This window comes from Melospiza georgiana, chromosome 20, assembly GCF_028018845.1.
Source record: "Melospiza georgiana isolate bMelGeo1 chromosome 20, bMelGeo1.pri, whole genome shotgun sequence".
Classification (NCBI taxonomy): Eukaryota; Metazoa; Chordata; class Aves; order Passeriformes; family Passerellidae; genus Melospiza; species Melospiza georgiana.
In genome coordinates this window covers 12,345,401-12,362,533 of record NC_080449.1, presented here as the reverse complement: position 1 = coordinate 12,362,533, position 17,133 = coordinate 12,345,401, and the positions used below count along the sequence as shown (strand labels likewise).

At 45.4% G+C, this 17,133-nt stretch overlaps 1 protein-coding gene across 6 annotated transcripts in view; it reads left to right on the top strand.

Annotated features, from left to right (window-relative positions):
* Positions 1–17,133, top strand: part of MAPKAP1 (MAPK associated protein 1) — an 80,788-nt gene that overhangs the window by 6,125 nt on the left and 57,530 nt on the right. For 3 of the 6 annotated variants that reach the window (XM_058038343.1, XM_058038337.1, XM_058038338.1), the window contains exons 2-5: positions 2,432–2,616; positions 3,336–3,658; positions 6,373–6,462; positions 10,898–11,046. In XM_058038343.1, the coding sequence (XP_057894326.1) occupies positions 3,400–3,658; positions 6,373–6,462; positions 10,898–11,046 (498 nt within the window). In that variant the 5' untranslated portion in view covers positions 2,432–2,616; positions 3,336–3,399. The remainder of the gene's footprint in view (positions 1–2,431; positions 2,617–3,335; positions 3,659–6,372; positions 6,463–10,897; positions 11,047–17,133) is intronic. The other 3 variants (XM_058038340.1, XM_058038342.1, XM_058038339.1) reach the window with 2 other exon arrangements.

Here is a 17,133-nt window from a genome sequence, read left to right as displayed (position 1 = left end):
GATGATGGAGTTGCCTCCCGAAATTCAGCTGTGTTCAGCTGTGTGTTCAAGGTACAGCCTGCGTGGCTGCAGATCCTTTTCCAAGACCTTTGTGTCACCTCCTGGCAGCGGAGTCGTTTGTTAGCGTTCCTCGTTGTGCCAGGGTTATGAATGAGCCTGATCTGCATAAAGCCCTGCTTGCCTGCCTGGGAGAGCCCATCCCTGCCATAAATATAGCCGTGGGGAGCTGCAGGAGCAGCACTGCTGAGAGAAATAGTGCACTGAGATGCAGCTGTCTGCTGCTGCCACGGAGTGCCCGTGAGCCCTGGCAGGGCCTTCAGCCTCCTGATGGTGCAGTTTGACATTCTGGGGATGCTCTGTGCCTGCCCCAGGCTGAGGGGGCAGTGCCCCCAGGGCAGGGCAGAGTCACAGCACTGGGGCCAGGAAGGGCAGAGGGAGTGTTCGTGCCTGGCTGTTGGTCAGACAGCGTGCAGACAGATAGGTAGGTGAGTAATAAAGATCAGGAGAGAGTGAAGATCTCTGTCCACCTGTGTGCTGACCACAGGTGTTTGCCAATCAGTACATCATTCAATTCCAGCCTGTGTATCCTGTTGTACAGAAATGCCAAACTCTAACATTTGGGAGATTTCACATTGCTCTCTTCAGTTTTAGTGTTTGCACAGAGTATGTTTGACAGCTGCCTGCATAGTGCTTTATTCAGTGGTAGAATATTATCTGTATAGCACAAGTATTAGAAGAACATACATTTTTTGTTTATGATAAAAGAATGTCTAAGGTGCTGGTGCTTAGAAGGTCCCTGAATCCTGTTAAATTTGGCTCCTCCGTGAGGATGTGGTGATGGTGTGTGGGTGTAGGAGTGCAGAAGGGGTGTGCTGGCAGATCTCAGCAGATCTAGACATTGATTTTGGGTCTGTGATTTTGCTGGAACCTTCAAGGTGTTTGTGTAAAGGTTTGCAAAACTGAACACTGCTTCTTTGAGTTCTTCTCTCTCACTGGAAGTCGCTGTTCCTCAGGGTGGGTCTGTGCCTTTATCAACAAGAGAACTGGTTAGAATTCTGGAGACGACAACTATTAACTGTGGCATCAAAACCTGAACTGAATTTGGGGTCTGACCTTTCTTTTTTTGTTTTTTGAAGTATATATACTGCTCAGAGAGTTTCCAGTTAGCTTTAATGTGTTGACAAATTAGCTTTAATGCACGTTTTTGAAAATTCTGAAGAGGAGGAAATAAAAATACGTTTGTGTAAAACTTGTGTAGAATTTCCAGCACTTTCTCAGCGTTCAGGTCTATGGGAGAGGCAGTTGCAGATGTACAGTTGGGAAGAAGCTTGGCTGATTTAGCACACCACTGTTAATGGCAGAAGTCGGGGTGCAGGGTATAAAGGTAAAACTCGCATCTGCTGTTACATGTTGTTAACTCCCTCAGCAGACATTAAATCATTTCAAGTACAATAATAGTGTGGGAGGTAAATTAACTAACCATTAACAATCTTATAAATACACAATTAACATGCCAACATTTATATGACACATTGATGGGGCAGCAGTAATTTTTGATTGGGAGTTTGCAGACCTTTCCGACGCCTGAGGCTGTTGCTTATTTAAACAAGTTTTTGCCAATTGCAGGTACACGTAGCTTTTCCTAATCAGTGAGTAGAAATAATTCAGTTTAAAGAACATTCTCAACGTGTGTTTTGCCATGTCCATGAGCTGTGCTTGGCTGTGTCTGTGTTTTCCAGGCCCCAGGGTGCTGGTCCCGCTGGTGCAGGGTCAGAGCCCTGGGCACATCAGTCCTTTGGGTGGCACATTTGCCTTGTGGCCTCTCCCTTGGAGGACAGTGAGAGCTCCCTCAGGAGCAGCCCTGCTCACTTTGATGGAAAGAGTCAGAAATTAAAGCAGAGTGTGCGGTTGTGGTGCTCTGGAGCCTCTGGAGATCCCATCCAAATCCCCACCCCATGCAGGGCCAGCAAAGCTCCAGGCTGTGTCCAGCTGGGCTCTCAGTGTCTCCAAGGATCCTGCTGGAGTGAATTTCACTAATAGCAGAATTTATGGCTCTGGAACAAGCCTGCCTGGTCCTTGCTGTCCCTTCCCTCTGTTAAAGCATCCCAGGAGAAGGCCAGCTGCCTCTAGCAGATTTTCATGGGAAGTGGCTTTGTGTGATTTAAGCAGCAGTTTTGCAAGCAGCAAGGACAGGAGATTGCTGGTGTTTCTGAGTTCAAAATCCCAAACACACACATGCAGCTCTATAAAGTGTTTTCCTCTGGTTAGAAAAGCAGTGGGATTTCAACCTTCTGGAATTTACACGTAGTCTTGCCCTGTGTGTGAGCTCAGACCGAGTCCCCTCAGGTGGAGGTGTCCCCAGGGCTCCTGCTGCTGCTCACTGATGGACTTGCTGCATGATCAGGAATAATTTTTTGTTTTTCCTTTTTAGGTTATTTCCAGCAGGTAATTTTTTGATCCAGCTCAGCCCACAGCTCCAGTGCCAGCTTTGGGAGATGGTGGAATTCCTGGAGCAGGTCAGGCAGGGCACGGAGCTGCCCCTTTCAGAGTCAGCCCGGGCTTGAATTAGATTGGCATCACTACAAAGCCACAGCTACAGAAAAATCAGATAACAATGTGAGCGTGGTTTGGGTTTTGTGGTTTGGGGTTTTTTCCTTTTCCGTTTTGCCCTCTGCTTTGTTTCAAAAGGCCACTTGAGTGCTCTGAATGAAATATCTTAGGTAAGTGGCAATTACTGTTCTTAGAGTGCTTCAGAGCTCAGGCGTGTGGTATTTGGTCACAGAGCTTTCTGTGTTACAGCAGTTGCCCTGTGTGAAGCACCATGCAGCAGCAGATGTTCAATATTCTGCCCTGAGACACTAATCTCTTCATGTTTAAAGCTTTTCCTGGAAATACAAAACCTGAAGAGAGTCTGTAATAAGGCACTCAAAAAGTTAGTGTGTAGATGCAGAAGCAAAACAGAAACACAGTTGAGATGGGTGAAAAGAAATCCAAAACCCTGTTGGTTTTGTAAATGGATTAGTTGAAATAGGCAGATGTTTCTGCTCTGGATTCTCCTCCCATCCTCCTGTGTGCAGCACTGTGGGGTGTTTAGCCTTGCAGCAGCCATGTGGGGTACTGGGACCTGTCTGTGGGTATCTCTGGTGTCCTGCTGTCCTCCAAACCCCCTGCTCCTTAAGAGCATCTCAGCAGCCAGTGTGGCCCAAGTGAAGTGGAGCAGAGTCAAGCAGCCTGCCCCGAGTCAGTCGGGGTTTGTGCATCCCACGCAGACCTTTGGGGACGGGGGTTTGAGCAGTTTGTGTTTGCTCCTGCAGTGCCGTGTGTGCTGTTTGCAGGTGCGTGTGTCCGTGATGCGAGATGGAGAGGAGATAGTACGGTGAGGCTGTGCCTTGAGGCAGGATGGCTTTCCTGGACAACCCCACCATCATCCTGGCGCACATCCGGCAGTCGCACGTGACCAGCGATGACACGGGCATGTGTGAGATGGTCCTCATCGACCACGACGTGGACCTGGAGAAGTTCCACCCCTCCTCAGCCTGCGGGGACAGCGGGGCAGAGCCCCAGGGCAGCAATGGGGACACTCAGGGCTACGTCTACTCCCAATCCGTGGACATTACCTCAAGCTGGGACTTTGGGATCAGGCGCCGGTCGAACACAGGTGCGTGGGGTCTGCAGCAGCTCAGCCCCAGCCTCCCTGGGCCTCCCTGGGCCTGGCTGGCAGGACAGACCAGAGCAGGACCAGCCTGGTGCCTGTCAGACTCCCTTTGCAGTGCTCAGGCCCTTTTAGACAAGGATACATAATGATTCAGTTACTTCAGCGTGCTGTCAACTGAGCCTTAATTGCTGTTTTACCTGTTCCTGTGCAGGAGAACATTGAGGTAGTCAGTTTTATATATATAAAAAAATTCAAATTGTGGAGACATCAAATCCAAATCCAAAGTACATGAACAGTCTTTGATATCTCTATTGTTACTGTCTGGAGGGGTGTTAACTTTTGAACAGGATAGTTATTTTCTGAGAAAAAATCTGCCTAGTGAGGCATCAAATGTATTTGTTATAAAAGAGAGGAATGAAGTTTGATGTGAGCCAACAAAGGGACTGATTTGTCTGTATTTTGTCTCTTAAAGTTTTATTTCTGAGAAAAACCTTGAGCTAGGGTTTAAGGTACCAAATCAGGAAGTTTAAGGGTGAACACCTTTACAAAATACACTCTTTTTGTCACAGCTGGCAGAAAGCTCTCCCATGTGGTGTTTCATACAGGGGACATCCAGACTTCTGCTTAGACCTGAGGAATATTATGAGCAGGAGTTCTGTAAGATAAAATACAGATGAGAAGGTTGGTGTACAGTGGTCAGTACTGACCTCTTTTTTCCGTGTCTGTATAATATTTTTAAAATGATTTCTGCAGGTATTATAACACCACCTAGAGCCCAGAAAGCACCTCTGTGCTCTGCTTCACCAGGAAAACGTGTGTGCTGCTGGAGGTGCTGCAATGCCTTTCACAAGGAGGAATTTGTGAGAGGCTCCAGAACAGCCAGGACGCTGAGGCTCAGCTCAGGGCTGACCATTAATGAAACCACAGCTGCCTTTGGGCAGCCACCAGACTTTTGGTTTTTCACACCCAAAACTGTCACTGGCTGCCTGTGACAGCGACCCCTCCATAATTCACATTTCTGGCAGGTGCTGGCCATTCCCTCTGGTTTGGCACAGTGAAATGGTCATTTCTGACCAGCTCCAGGTGGAGGAACAGGAGGGGCTCAGGGGAGGTGCTGACTGTGCTCTTGGACATTTTGACAGGGGATGGAAATATCAAACAGATAAAAACATGCATTGTCTTGTTTCTAGTCAATGGTTTTTCCTTAGGCCTTTCTTTACCTGTTAATCTAACAGATTATATTTTCTGATATTAAAATATTATTTATTTATATTTTCTGATAGCTCATTTGGAAAGAAAGGGCTTTGGAAGGTAATTTTGAGTTACAGTGTGGGCAGTAACTGGTACAAATGTGGAGCTTTTCTTTCAGAATAAACTATCTATGCTACAACAGTGTTTTCCCAATATTTAAACTTATGAGAAGGGATATTTTTCTTATTTCATTAAGAGGAAACTACCTAGAGGTATTCAGGTTCTAGCATTGTGTTGTTAATGGCAGATACTTATCAAAGTGCCCATTCGTGCTTGTACCTTAAACTGCTTGCTGCAGCTGTTAAACTTCAAATGAATATTTTTTTATCAGTTCTCACATTGACAGTTTTTATGGGGAAAAAAAATTACTTCCTTGTCCACAATTCAGTTCAAAGACCTAAATGTAAAAGAATAATAACAGAAGGGACAGAAAATATTTATTAATGTTTTTTAATTGCTGGAAAGGCTCGGGGAACTCCACTTGTATCCAAAAACTGTCAGAGTAATTTAGCATTTTAGAATCTCTTCTACAAACCCATTTTAGTTAATGAATTATCTCAATGCATCAAAATTGCTAATATGTCCAGCAAATTGTTTCCTTTGGGGATCAGCACTGTTAGTTCTACTTCCCAGTCTGATCTGCTTATTTTGAGTGGACAACATCAGTGGTTTCTTGGGGTCATTGTCTCGGGTGCCTTCCATCAGGTTTTTTCCCCAAGGAAGTCCTACAGTTAACAAAAAAGGTGATTTAAGTTGTCTGGTACCCTGGGCTGAAAGTTCTTTGGTACCAGAACTGTTTGGGGTTTTTTTTCCCAACCATATTTTGAAGATGGAGTCAAAATATATGTAAAGAAATATTATATTCATTTTAGGATTTGACTAATGTTGTGAAGATACAAATCATTTATTTTACTACCTATAAACTGTTTCAGCCTACTGAAGAAAAAGCTGTGCTAATTTATATCGCTTTGACATTTTATAATTTTCATGATTTTTAGATAAAGGATTTTATATTTAAAACTTTAATAGTCTAGTCTGAGTTCATTTATCTTTAATTTTTGAAACGGGTAGAGTAATTCATAACAGTAATTTTATTCCTGTAATGTAATATTCACTTCAGTTCATTTGTGCATTAAAATTCCTTTAAGACCGTTATTAATGATTTATATAATGAAATGTCATATTAATCACAGAAGTTTTCACATTTTATTATTCTCTTCCATGTTAATACTATCTTTATGATCTCTATTAATGTTTTATATCCTCTAATTTCAATTATAAATCAAGAACATTTTCATGTTTTTGTTGGTATTTGCTTTTCAGGGGTGCCACCTTTAAAATTTTATGACTTTTCCCCCTACATATGCAGTATAAAACATCTTTATTCATATAAAGGTAGTTAATTATGTCTTTGTTTATAGTAAACTTTCATTGACAAACTTATAGTTGTAATATTTCTTTTCAAGCTCAGAGACTAGAACGTCTGCGGAAAGAGAGACAAAATCAAATAAAATGCAAAAACGTTCAGTGGAAAGACAGAAATACTTCTTGCTCAGGTAAAAGAAAATATCTCTTCTTTTCCTACTGTTTTTATTCCTGCCAGTGATGGTTACAACATCTGCAGTTTGTAATTTTCCCCTAGGGTTTCACAGCAGAGAGGAAATGTCAATTCTTTGTGCTGTTCCAGGTGCCAGCCCTGGCCAGGGCACTCAGGGGTTAACAGAGCAGAGCAGAGGAGAAGTGTTGGGCAGCCAGTTTGGGTTATGGGTTATGGGGTGGGCTCTGCACCCCTGAGGCATCCCTGGCCCAAATCCATTCCCAAAAATTCCCCAATTTTATTCCCAAAAAATCCCCAAATCCATTTTAAAAAATCCCCAATTTTATTCCCAAAAAATCCCCAAATCCATTCCCAAAAAATTCCCAAAAAATCCCCAATTTTATTCCCAAGAAATCCCCGAATCCATTCCCAAAAATCCCCAAATCCATTCCCGAAAATCCCCAAATCAGGTCACCGTGTGTGTCCCCCCGGGGGCTCACAGGGGCCCTGGTGGCACTGTGGGGACAGCAGTGGCTCTGCCCAGGTCTCTGCAGCGCCAGGGTCTCCAGGGCACTTCCAGCAGTGTTTGGTGCCATGGAGGATTTTGTAGAGTTTACTTGTATTGACTATTTTTGTAGCTACTTCTTTAGATAAGGTGAAAATCCCAAGAAATAAAGGGTGTATGTGTGATCTGCTTAAATGCAAGCATAATAAATGCTGCCTTGGCTTATCTCGCCTTTCCTTGGTAAAACTATTATCGCTGATTTCTCAAAATATATTAAATTCTATTTTTGTTAATTATATAATTAAGTATTTGTGGCTGGATGTTCTACATAGTTTAAATTGTAATATATGAAATTACAAATCTGTCTCCATTTTCCTATTTTAGAGCTCAAGCTAGTTTCTATTTCTGTTGTGTTTGACAGACATTCAAACCTTTGTATGGTCTGTCATGCCTGCTTCTTTCAAAATTTGTGTATATCTTAATGAGGTCCCTCTGTAATCTCCCTTTTTTGCCTAATTCCTCCTCTCTCCGTGGCTGTCATTTGCAGAACGTTCTCCAGCACTCTAATGTCTTTTCAGAGGAGTGAACAAAGCTGCTCACACGAGCAGCACAGCCACACTAATCCTTAATTCAGTGTTCAGCTGTGTTGGATACCCCTGTTAATGCATTCTGAAATGTTTTTGCCTTTCTCCTTCTGTAAGCAGAGTTGTAGGTTTTAAAGGTTAATCTACCATAACCTCCACCTCTTTGCTGAGTATTTTATAGCACTTGGCTGGTGATGATGCAGATCCTCCTGTGTCTCCTGCACTCTGAGGGTTCCTGTGCAGCTCCTGGGGCTCTGTGCTCAATCCCCTTTTCCCCCGTGTGTCCCCAGCAGCCACATTTGTCCCCTCTGAGGAATGGGCAGGCAAATGGGTCCATCCCTGCCTGCTGCAGAGCAGATTTAAATAAAAATAAACAAGTTCCACAAAAGCTGCAGGCTCAGGGCTGCTGGCAGAGCTGGTTTTCCTTCTGTGCTTGGCCACTGAGATCTGAGTGCTTCTCTCCTGCTGGCACGAGCAACACGGCAGCAAGGAGAAGGAGGAGCCCTTCAGGATGTCCTTTGTACCTTTACACCTTACATTCCTCCATCAGGTTATCCTCTGTACCTTTGCATCTTACATCCCTCCATCAGGATATCCTCTGTACCTTTGCATCTTACATTCCTTCATCAGGATATCCTCTGCAACCTTTGCATCTTACATTCTGTACCTTTACACCTTACATTCCTCCATCAGGATATCCTCTGTACTTTTGCATCTTACATTCTGTACTTTTCACCTTACATTCCTCCATCAGGTTATCCTCTGTACCTTTACACTTTACATTCTTCCATCAGGATATCCTCTGTACCTTTTCACCTTACATTCCTCCATCAGGATATCCTCTGCAACCTTTGCATCTTACATTCTGTACCTTTTCACCTTACATTCCTCCATCAGGTTATCCTCTGTACCTTTTCACCTTACATTCCTCCATCAGGATATCCTCTGTACCTTTGCATCTTACATTCCTTCATCAGGATATCCTCTGTACCTTTACACCTTACATTCCTCCATCAGGTTATCCTCTGTACCTTTACACCTTACATTCCTCCATCAGGAGGTCCATCCTCTGGACCTTTGCATCTTACATTCCTTCATTTCAGAGCGTATAAAATGCAAATTAACAATGCGTCAAGGAAATCCTTCCAAAGTCTTGCATTCAGCCCATGCTGACATGCAAGACATACATTTTTATCTAGCTGTAGATAAAAACTTGATTTTTCACTTGTACAAGTAAAACCATTGTATTGGATCCCAGTGTCCTTTCCCAGTGCCCAAGAATTATCAGTTAAAGGCAATACTCCAATATAATGCTTTAGATTTTTAAAAAAAATTAAGTACAAGTGCTTGTTGAAAAGCCAAAACAAGCTAATGGAGTTAAAGTGGCCACATTGAAAGGGATTAAATCAAGCTTTTTTGGCTAATTGCAGCCTCTCACAAGCCCGCTGGGGATCTCTCAGTGCCAGTATTTAGCACCTCTGCCAACTGCCTGAATTTTAAGGCAATCTGCTGATAAAAATAAATGGAGCTTTTGACTAGTTATCATTTGACAGGTTTTAATTTTGCACTCTAAGAAATGAACCAAGTCCCTGCAGATCAAGTGCGAGGCCATTCCCTCCTGGGAGCAGTTCCATCTCCTGGAGGAGCAGGATGTGGATGTGGGAGCTGTGGGGAGCCGAGGGCAGGGGAGCTGGGCTGGGCTCTGGGCAGGGATGGATGGATGGATGGATGGATGGATGGATGGATGGATGGATGGATGGATGGATGGATGGATGGATGATGGATGGATGGATGGATGGATGGATGGATGGATGGATGGATGGATGAATGAATGGGGGATGGATGGATGGATGGATGGATGGATGGATGGATGGATGGATGGATGGATGGATGGATGGATGATGGATGGATGGATGGATGGATGGATGGATGGATGGATGGATGGATGGATGGATGAATGAATGGGGGATGGATGGATGGATGGATGGATGGATGGATGGATGGACAGGGGATGGAGGGATGGATGGATGGATGCATGGATGGATGGATGGATGGGGGATGGACAGGGGATGGAGGGATGGATGGATGGATGGGGAATGGATGGATGGATGGATGGATGGATGGATGGATGGATGGATGGATGGAGGGATGGAGGGAGGGAGGGATGGATGGATGGATGATGGATGGATGGATGATGGATGGATGCATGGATGGATGGAGGGATGATGGATGGATGATGGATGGATGGATGGATGGATGATGCATGGATGCATGGATGGATGGATGGATGGACGGATGGATGGATGGATGGGGGATGGATGGATGATGGATGGATGGATGGATGGATGGATGGATGGATGGATGGATGGGTGATGGATGGATGGATGGATGGGGGATGGATGGATGGATGGATGGATGGATGATGGATGGATGGATGGGGAATGGATGGACGGATGGATGGATGGATGGATGGACGGATGGATGGATGGATGGATGGATGGATGGAGGCTGGTGTTCTGGTTCCTGGAGCATCTGTGGGGAACCTTGGCCAGCTTCAGTCACAGCTCCCTGCAGATGAGAGCCCTTGGAACTGATGTGCTGACACACCCAGGCTCTGTCCTGATTTCATAGTGCCCTTGTAACACAACAAGTCCTATTTTCTAGGGATTTTTAAAGTAAATTGGAAGTTGAGCTGCTGTTGGAAGTTCAGCTGTACACTTTCTTCACATAAAAAGGCTTTTATGAGCCTTCTCAGACCATACAGAGACCTCCTGAACTTGCATCCCCTTTGTTTTTAGAAAGCTTTTTTGTTTTTATTGTTCAGACTGTTGATCTGGAATGGTGGTTTCAGGTTGGACTTTTTGATGCGGGGAGGCCATACCCATTCCCCCGTGAGGAGTGGCACGTGCAGAGCTGATCCTGTGGCAGGGGTGGTGCCAGGCTGCAGCTGGCAGGGTGTCACTGCAGGGCCGGGCTGCTGTGCCCCGTGCTGCAGGCTCAGTGCCAGCTCTGCTGCTCCTGGGGCAGCAGCTCCTTCCCTTCCTGTTCCCTGCTCCTCTAGGAGAAGGTGGGCCATTCTCCTCATTGTTATCTGACTCAGCTGGGTCTCACACTGATCAGTTCTGTTCTCTGTGCAGGAAAAACTCACCTTTTTCTCAGCCTAAACAGGGGCATCACTCAGGCTTCTTAATGGTTTCATGTCTTTGGGCTATGAAAGAGTGGTGGTAGATCCTGCCCTGCTGAAGCATTTGTAGGTTTATTTATTTGATTTTGTGCTCCCTGTTATGATGTTATCTCTGTGTGGTGAGCAGCAGCCTCTGTACATCTCCTCACACCATGCCTCTAATCTCTTTTCTGACCTGCAGCAGAGGAGCTGAGCTCACTGTTTGAAAAGAAGAATTTTAGGGTGAAATCCCCATGTTCTGGGAAGCAGTCCATCCTCTCTGTGAGACTGGAGCAGTGCCCACTGCAGCTCAACAACCCCTTCAATGAGTACTCCAAATTCGACGGCAAGGTGAGCACGGGGGGCTCTGCCAGGGGTGCCACACACTGCCCCTGGGCTGTGCCAGGGGTGCCACACACTGCCCCTGGGCTGTGCCACACACTGACCCTGGGCTGTGCCAGGGTGCCAGGCACTGCCCCTGGGCTGTGCCAGGCACTGCTCCTGGGCTGTGCCAGGGTGCCACACACTGCCCCTGGGCTGTGCCACACACTGACCCTGGGCTGTGCCAGGAACTGCCCCTGGGCTGTGCCAGGGTGCCAGGCACTGCTCCTGGGCTGTGCCAGGGTGCCAGGCACTGCTCCTGGGCTGTGACTCGTGCAGGCTCCACCTGGGCTCTAGAGTGGCCCTCAGGTGTGGTGCTTATCTAGAAACAAGCAAATGCAGTGGTTCCAGGTTCAGCAGAGCCATTTCTGTGTTTCCATTACAACATTCTGGGCTGGGAATGAGCTTCTCTCCCATGCTGTTTCCTCCCCCAGCAGGTCAGTGAGGGGCACCTTGGTTGTGACAGAGTCCTGGCACACCCCTCTAGAGTTACCTTTGTGTAAATGACAGATTATTTTGCATCTAAAAAAACCCAAAACTTTGACAGGTGACAGACAGATGTGTTCTGTCTGTCCACATCACAGCCCTTGCTGAATATTCCATGAGTCATGTCTTTGTCCTCAGTGCTCTCCTGAGAGTGGGAGAGCCATGGTCTGTTCTGAGGGTGGGGAACTGAGGTATCAGCAGGGAGCATCCAAGGCAAAAAGAAGCACTGATCCCTGTGTTTCTGCACTAGTGCTGATTTGTGTGACGCAGGGAGGAGATTGGCTGCAAACCTGGCAGCTTGTGGGGGTCAGGAGATGGATCTGATATGGCTCAGACTGAGGGATAAATGTCTTCCCTGAACTCCACATTGTCAGGTATTCTTCTCTTTCATCAACTCTAAAAGCTGAAATATAAACAGTGGTGTGATGGATCATTGTCATATTGTTCCAAAACAAGTATAAATACTCCACAGATCTGTTTCCTACTGGATTTGTTTGTGGAATCTCCTGTGGGAGGATGGAGTTTGAGCTTCATTACCATCGTGATGGAAGAATTTCATATTCTGTTAGGTGTTCCTGAAGTGGAAAGTCAGATCCATAATTCCACTGACATTTCTAGGAGGATCTGGAATATTTGGGAAATGGTAACCTTCGGGCCATGAAGTTCACATGCAAAAGCTCCTCTTTGTGATTTTATATTTATTAGCATGTGGCAATTAGTGCTAACTCAGGTTTTCAGGATTCCTGGCCTCCTTTATGAGTGACAGCAGCACTTTCATGCTGACAGCACCAAGAGGCCTTTTTTCCAAACTCTGGGTTTGTTGTTCTTGTGCCGTGAAATTTCAGTTGGGCAAACATTTAAATGAGCTCTCATGTCATGTATAGGAGAAGTAAAAGTCAAATACTTCTTTATGAAGAGAATTCTGTTATAATTCAGTCAGAAACTTGAGATACTTCAGCATTTTTCCCTCCCTCTTTGGTAATCCAAGCTAACCTTTACTGTATTAATTGTAGTTGTCTGTAATGCACATGTTGATTTTCACCCATTGAGTCAGGTACCTTTAGCAGGTGTTGGTTCCACTGGAGCCAGGTTGCACTCAGTTTGAGGGGGTAGGGAAATACCTCAGTGTCACTCAGCTGTGATTTGCAGGGTCTGATATCAAATATCTCAGATGTGATCTTCAAATCAACATGCCTTCTTTACAATCCAAAATAATTGAATGTGCATTTTGTTAAGCATAATCTCACTCTGTTAATTTTCACACCATTGTTTCTGTTACTCTGGTAGGGTATCAATAGTTTGCATATAAAGTTTATTCTCTATAGCTCTCTATGTATTATCTAGTTTAATGCTTGGCTGACCATCTGAGGTATAGAAGAAACATAACTCCAGTTGTGAGTTATTTTACTTCAATTCTCATGTATTTTCAGTCAGGAAAAACACTAAAAATCATCGAGCTTTTAAAAATTATTTTTAATGACAAATCATATGTCTTGTTTTTTTTTATTTATTGATAATAGATGAACAGTATTTCCCAGAAATGTAATTCTTTCAGGGAATAGTACATTACTTATTTACATAATTAACAGAGCTGTGTATCTCTGGGGGAAATGGTACATAATTGGGATGGGGGGGTGAGGAGGGGCTGGGGGCCTAATTAAACATGTCTTAAAAACACCCTACTTAATTATGTGCTTGCTCAGATGGTCACAGTGGCTCTCAGATCTTTAGGGTCGTAGCCAGGGCTTTGGTTTGTCCATAGTGCAGGTTTGGGGTTGTTCAGTGTCACTCCTGGTCTGTACCCAGGAGCTCAGGGGCTCTGTCCTTGTGTGTGCTCCTGCTCCTGCCTGGGCTCCCCTGACCAGGTCTGAGCCCCCACAAACCCTCCTGGGCTCACCTGACCAGGTCTGAGCCCCCACAAACCCTCCTGGGCTCACCTGACCAGGTCTGAAATGCCCCAAATCCTCCTGGGCTCCCCCTGGCCAGGTCTGAACCCCCACAAACCCTCCTGGGCTCACCTGACCAGGTCTGAAATGCCCCAAACCCTCCTGGGCTCACCTGACCAGGTCTGAACCCCCACAAACCCTCCTGGGCTCCCCTGACCAGGTCTGAAATGCCCCAAATCCTCCTGGGCTCCCCCAGATCAGGTCTGAACCCCTACAAACCCTCCTGGGCTCCCCCTGATCAGGTCTGAACCCCCACAAATCCTCCTGGGCTCCCCTAGATCAGGTGTGAACTCCCACAGATCCTCCTGGGCTCACCCTGACCAGGTCTGAAATGCCCCAAATCCTCCTGGGCTCACCTGATCAGGTCTGAACCCCCACAGATCCTTCTGGGCTCCCCCTGACCAGGTCTGAACCCCCACAAACCCTCCTGGGCTCACCTGACCAGGTCTGAAATGCCCCAAATCCTCCTGGGCTCCCCCTGATCAGGTCTGAACCCCCACAAACCCTCCTGGGCTCACCTGACCAGGTCTGAAATGCCCCAAATCCTCCTGGGCTCACCTGACCAGGTCTGAAATGCCCCAAATCCTCCTGGGCTCACCTGACCAGGTCTGAAATGCCCCAAATCCTCCTGGGCTCCCCTAGATCAGGTGTGAACCCCCACAAACCCTCCTGGGCTCCCCTGACCAGGTGTGAACCCCCACAAACCCTCCTGGGCTCCCCCGATCAGGTCTGAACCCCCACAAACCCTCCTGGGCTCCCCATGGCCAGGTCTGAAATGCCCCAAACCCTCCTGGGCTCCCCCTGACCAGGCCTGAGCCCCCTCAAACCCTCCTGGGCTCACCTGATCAGGTCTGAACCCCCACAAACCCTCCTGGGCTCACCTGACCAGGTCTGAAATGCCCCAAACCCTCCTCGATTCCCCTAGATCAGGTCTGAGCCCCCTCAAACCCTCCTGGGCTCCCCTAGATCAGGTCTGAACCCCCACAGACCCTCCTGGGCTCCCCTTGCCTGCCCCCTGTGCTGTGCCCAGCCCAGCAGCTCGCCCAGAGCCTGGCACGGGCTGTGCTGCCAGCCTGGGCACTGCTCACATCTTGCAGGTGTTTCCTGCCAGATTTAGTGTCTCTTTCATAACCACTTCTGTGATTTTTATGAAATAGTAAAATTTTAAAGCGCTCTAATTTCTTCCTGTCCTGATCACTTCATTAATTATCAAAACAGTAGAGAATATGGCTTGTGAAATACAGCTGCAGGGAGGCATTCTAAGCAGCTCAGGAATCCACACAACTGCCCCACCACTACCCAGGACAGATTTGTGGTTTTCTGTACATTGTAAAACTTCAGCTCTTAACAGAAGTCACACACACAGTAACTACTCTCAACTCTTTCTTCAAGTTTTTCCCTAAATAGTTAAAGAAAACCTCAGCTCTGGACCTGTTTTCATCTTTTGCAAAGCACACGGGTTGTACTTCTTGGTTAATAAATCTTATATACTCTTTCTAAGAATTTTGTAGTGAAAGAACCTTTAGTTCTTTGTAATTCCTTCAGGTGTCATTGGAATAGAAAATTACTTGGAGACATAAGAAATCACTGGCCAAATTGATTTATTTTGTCTGCATGCAAACTAAATTATCACACATTTGATAATTAAATTTGTGTATATTTCTGTCTACGGGACTGGAAAATCAAGTTATGACAGTTAAGTGTTCCAACTTGCTGAGTTTTAATAATGTTGTGGGGAAAGATTCGGTGTAAGACAGAGCTGAAGGTGCAGTGCAGGTTGCACAGGTGGCACAGGTGGCACAGAGGAGGGTGGTGGTGGCTCCTGGCAGGGGCTCTGCTGAGATTCAGGGCTCAGGCAGGACAGGTGCACAGGAGATCAAAAATGGAAGGGAGGAATTTTCTGGCTCTGGAGTGAACCTGGGTTATGAGGCCAAAAGCCTTTCCTGCAGGCAGACCAGATGTTCTCAAGATATTTTTATTTCTGCTTTCATGACTTGCTGCAAATGGAATTAGAAGGAAGTTTGGCTTTTCTGCTCTTATGGAGTTCTCTGGTCTTTGCTTGACTACTGGAGATAATTTAACTGAACATTGATCAATGCAATTTTTGGGTGGACAAATGCTAAAAATCCTTTGGTGAGGAATGTGCCTCTCTGTAGGGCCACAAGGTTTCTCGTGGCTAATTTTGGTAATGGGTTAAAAAACAACAATTTCTCATGTAGCAACTGTTTTAAAAATGATGCTGTAGCAAGCATGGGGGAAGGGATAATTCATGAGTGCTAATTGCTTGGCTGTTAATTTTCATAAGTGTTGATAGAAGCAGTTCCTTAAATTAAACTTTGTTTAAAATGTATCAGGGGAAATATTCCACAATGTCGGGCCCGAAGTGAAAATTAATATGAATGCTGTGGCAATTAACACGTACTGGTTAATAGCTTTTAGCAGCATTTTGGGATGATAGTCCTTAAATACATTTTTGCATGCTGCTCTTGTTTCAGTCTTGTTTGACTGTATGTCTGCATAATCACGAACAAATGTTTTCCACAATCCCCAGTATTAAATGGCTTTACTTAAAGAAAGTAGATAAAGAACTTAAGAAAGAAGCAATACTGCTTTAATTAAAATGGAAAATGTGTAAAATAATTAATCCAGGATTAAGATCTCTGTGTGGAAAAAAATGCATTTTTTTATTTCAGAGTTTTGCCCCTAAGCTGAGTGCAAGGATTCTCATTTTAATCCAGCCAAAATGAGTTTGCAGAGGGGTTGTTGGTGAAGCATTTGCTTGTCCTGCCAGTTTAGTGGTTTATTTGGCACCTGCACGCTGCTCCCTGAGCTGGGGAATTGGTGCTGGGACACTGCTGGGCTGGGCTGTGCTGCACTGCTGCTGCTCTGTGTGGTCATTTATATTACACAAGTATTGTTCCAGGAGTATGGGATACTCTGTTCACAGTGGCTATTTCGTATTTCCATAGGAATCCCAAACTTTGCAGCTCAGAAAGGGATTATGCCTCATTCTCTATGCTGAAAACTGTATTTTAAATGCCAGAACCATAACTGCATGGGATAACACTTTTCAGGAATCGTGCTCGGTTTTACTGAGGTGTGAAAATATTTTAAAGAGCTTTTTAAAATTCCACTTTTATGAGAGGCTCGAGGTGCCTTTGGCTTCCTTACTGGGAAAAATAATAAATAGGTGCTATTAAAGGCCACTGCTGATCTTGTAAAGTAAAGGCCACCACAATATCTTTACTCAAAATGTAGAATAATAAATACAACTACTTAATGCTTAAGCCTTGTCAACATTAAGGTGAAAATCACTGGGAAGTTGTACAAAAACCTGTCAGCTGCCCTCAGCAAATTGGCTCTGCAAAATGGGCATCTCAACTTCACCTGCAGCTGGGGTTCAGAAATGTCTGAAACTCAGAGCTCTGTTCATTCTCCTCAAGGCCTGCTCTGCTGCTCTTCCCCTGCACCCTGAATTAATTCCTTTCTCTGTGATCACCTTGTGCATCCAGGATGGAAAAATGGCCCTATGGAAACAAACTCTGACAAAGTAGCTTCAGTGGAACAAGATGTTAATGATTTTAATGTTATTTTTAGTGAGCTGAGGAACCAATCGCTCTTCTAC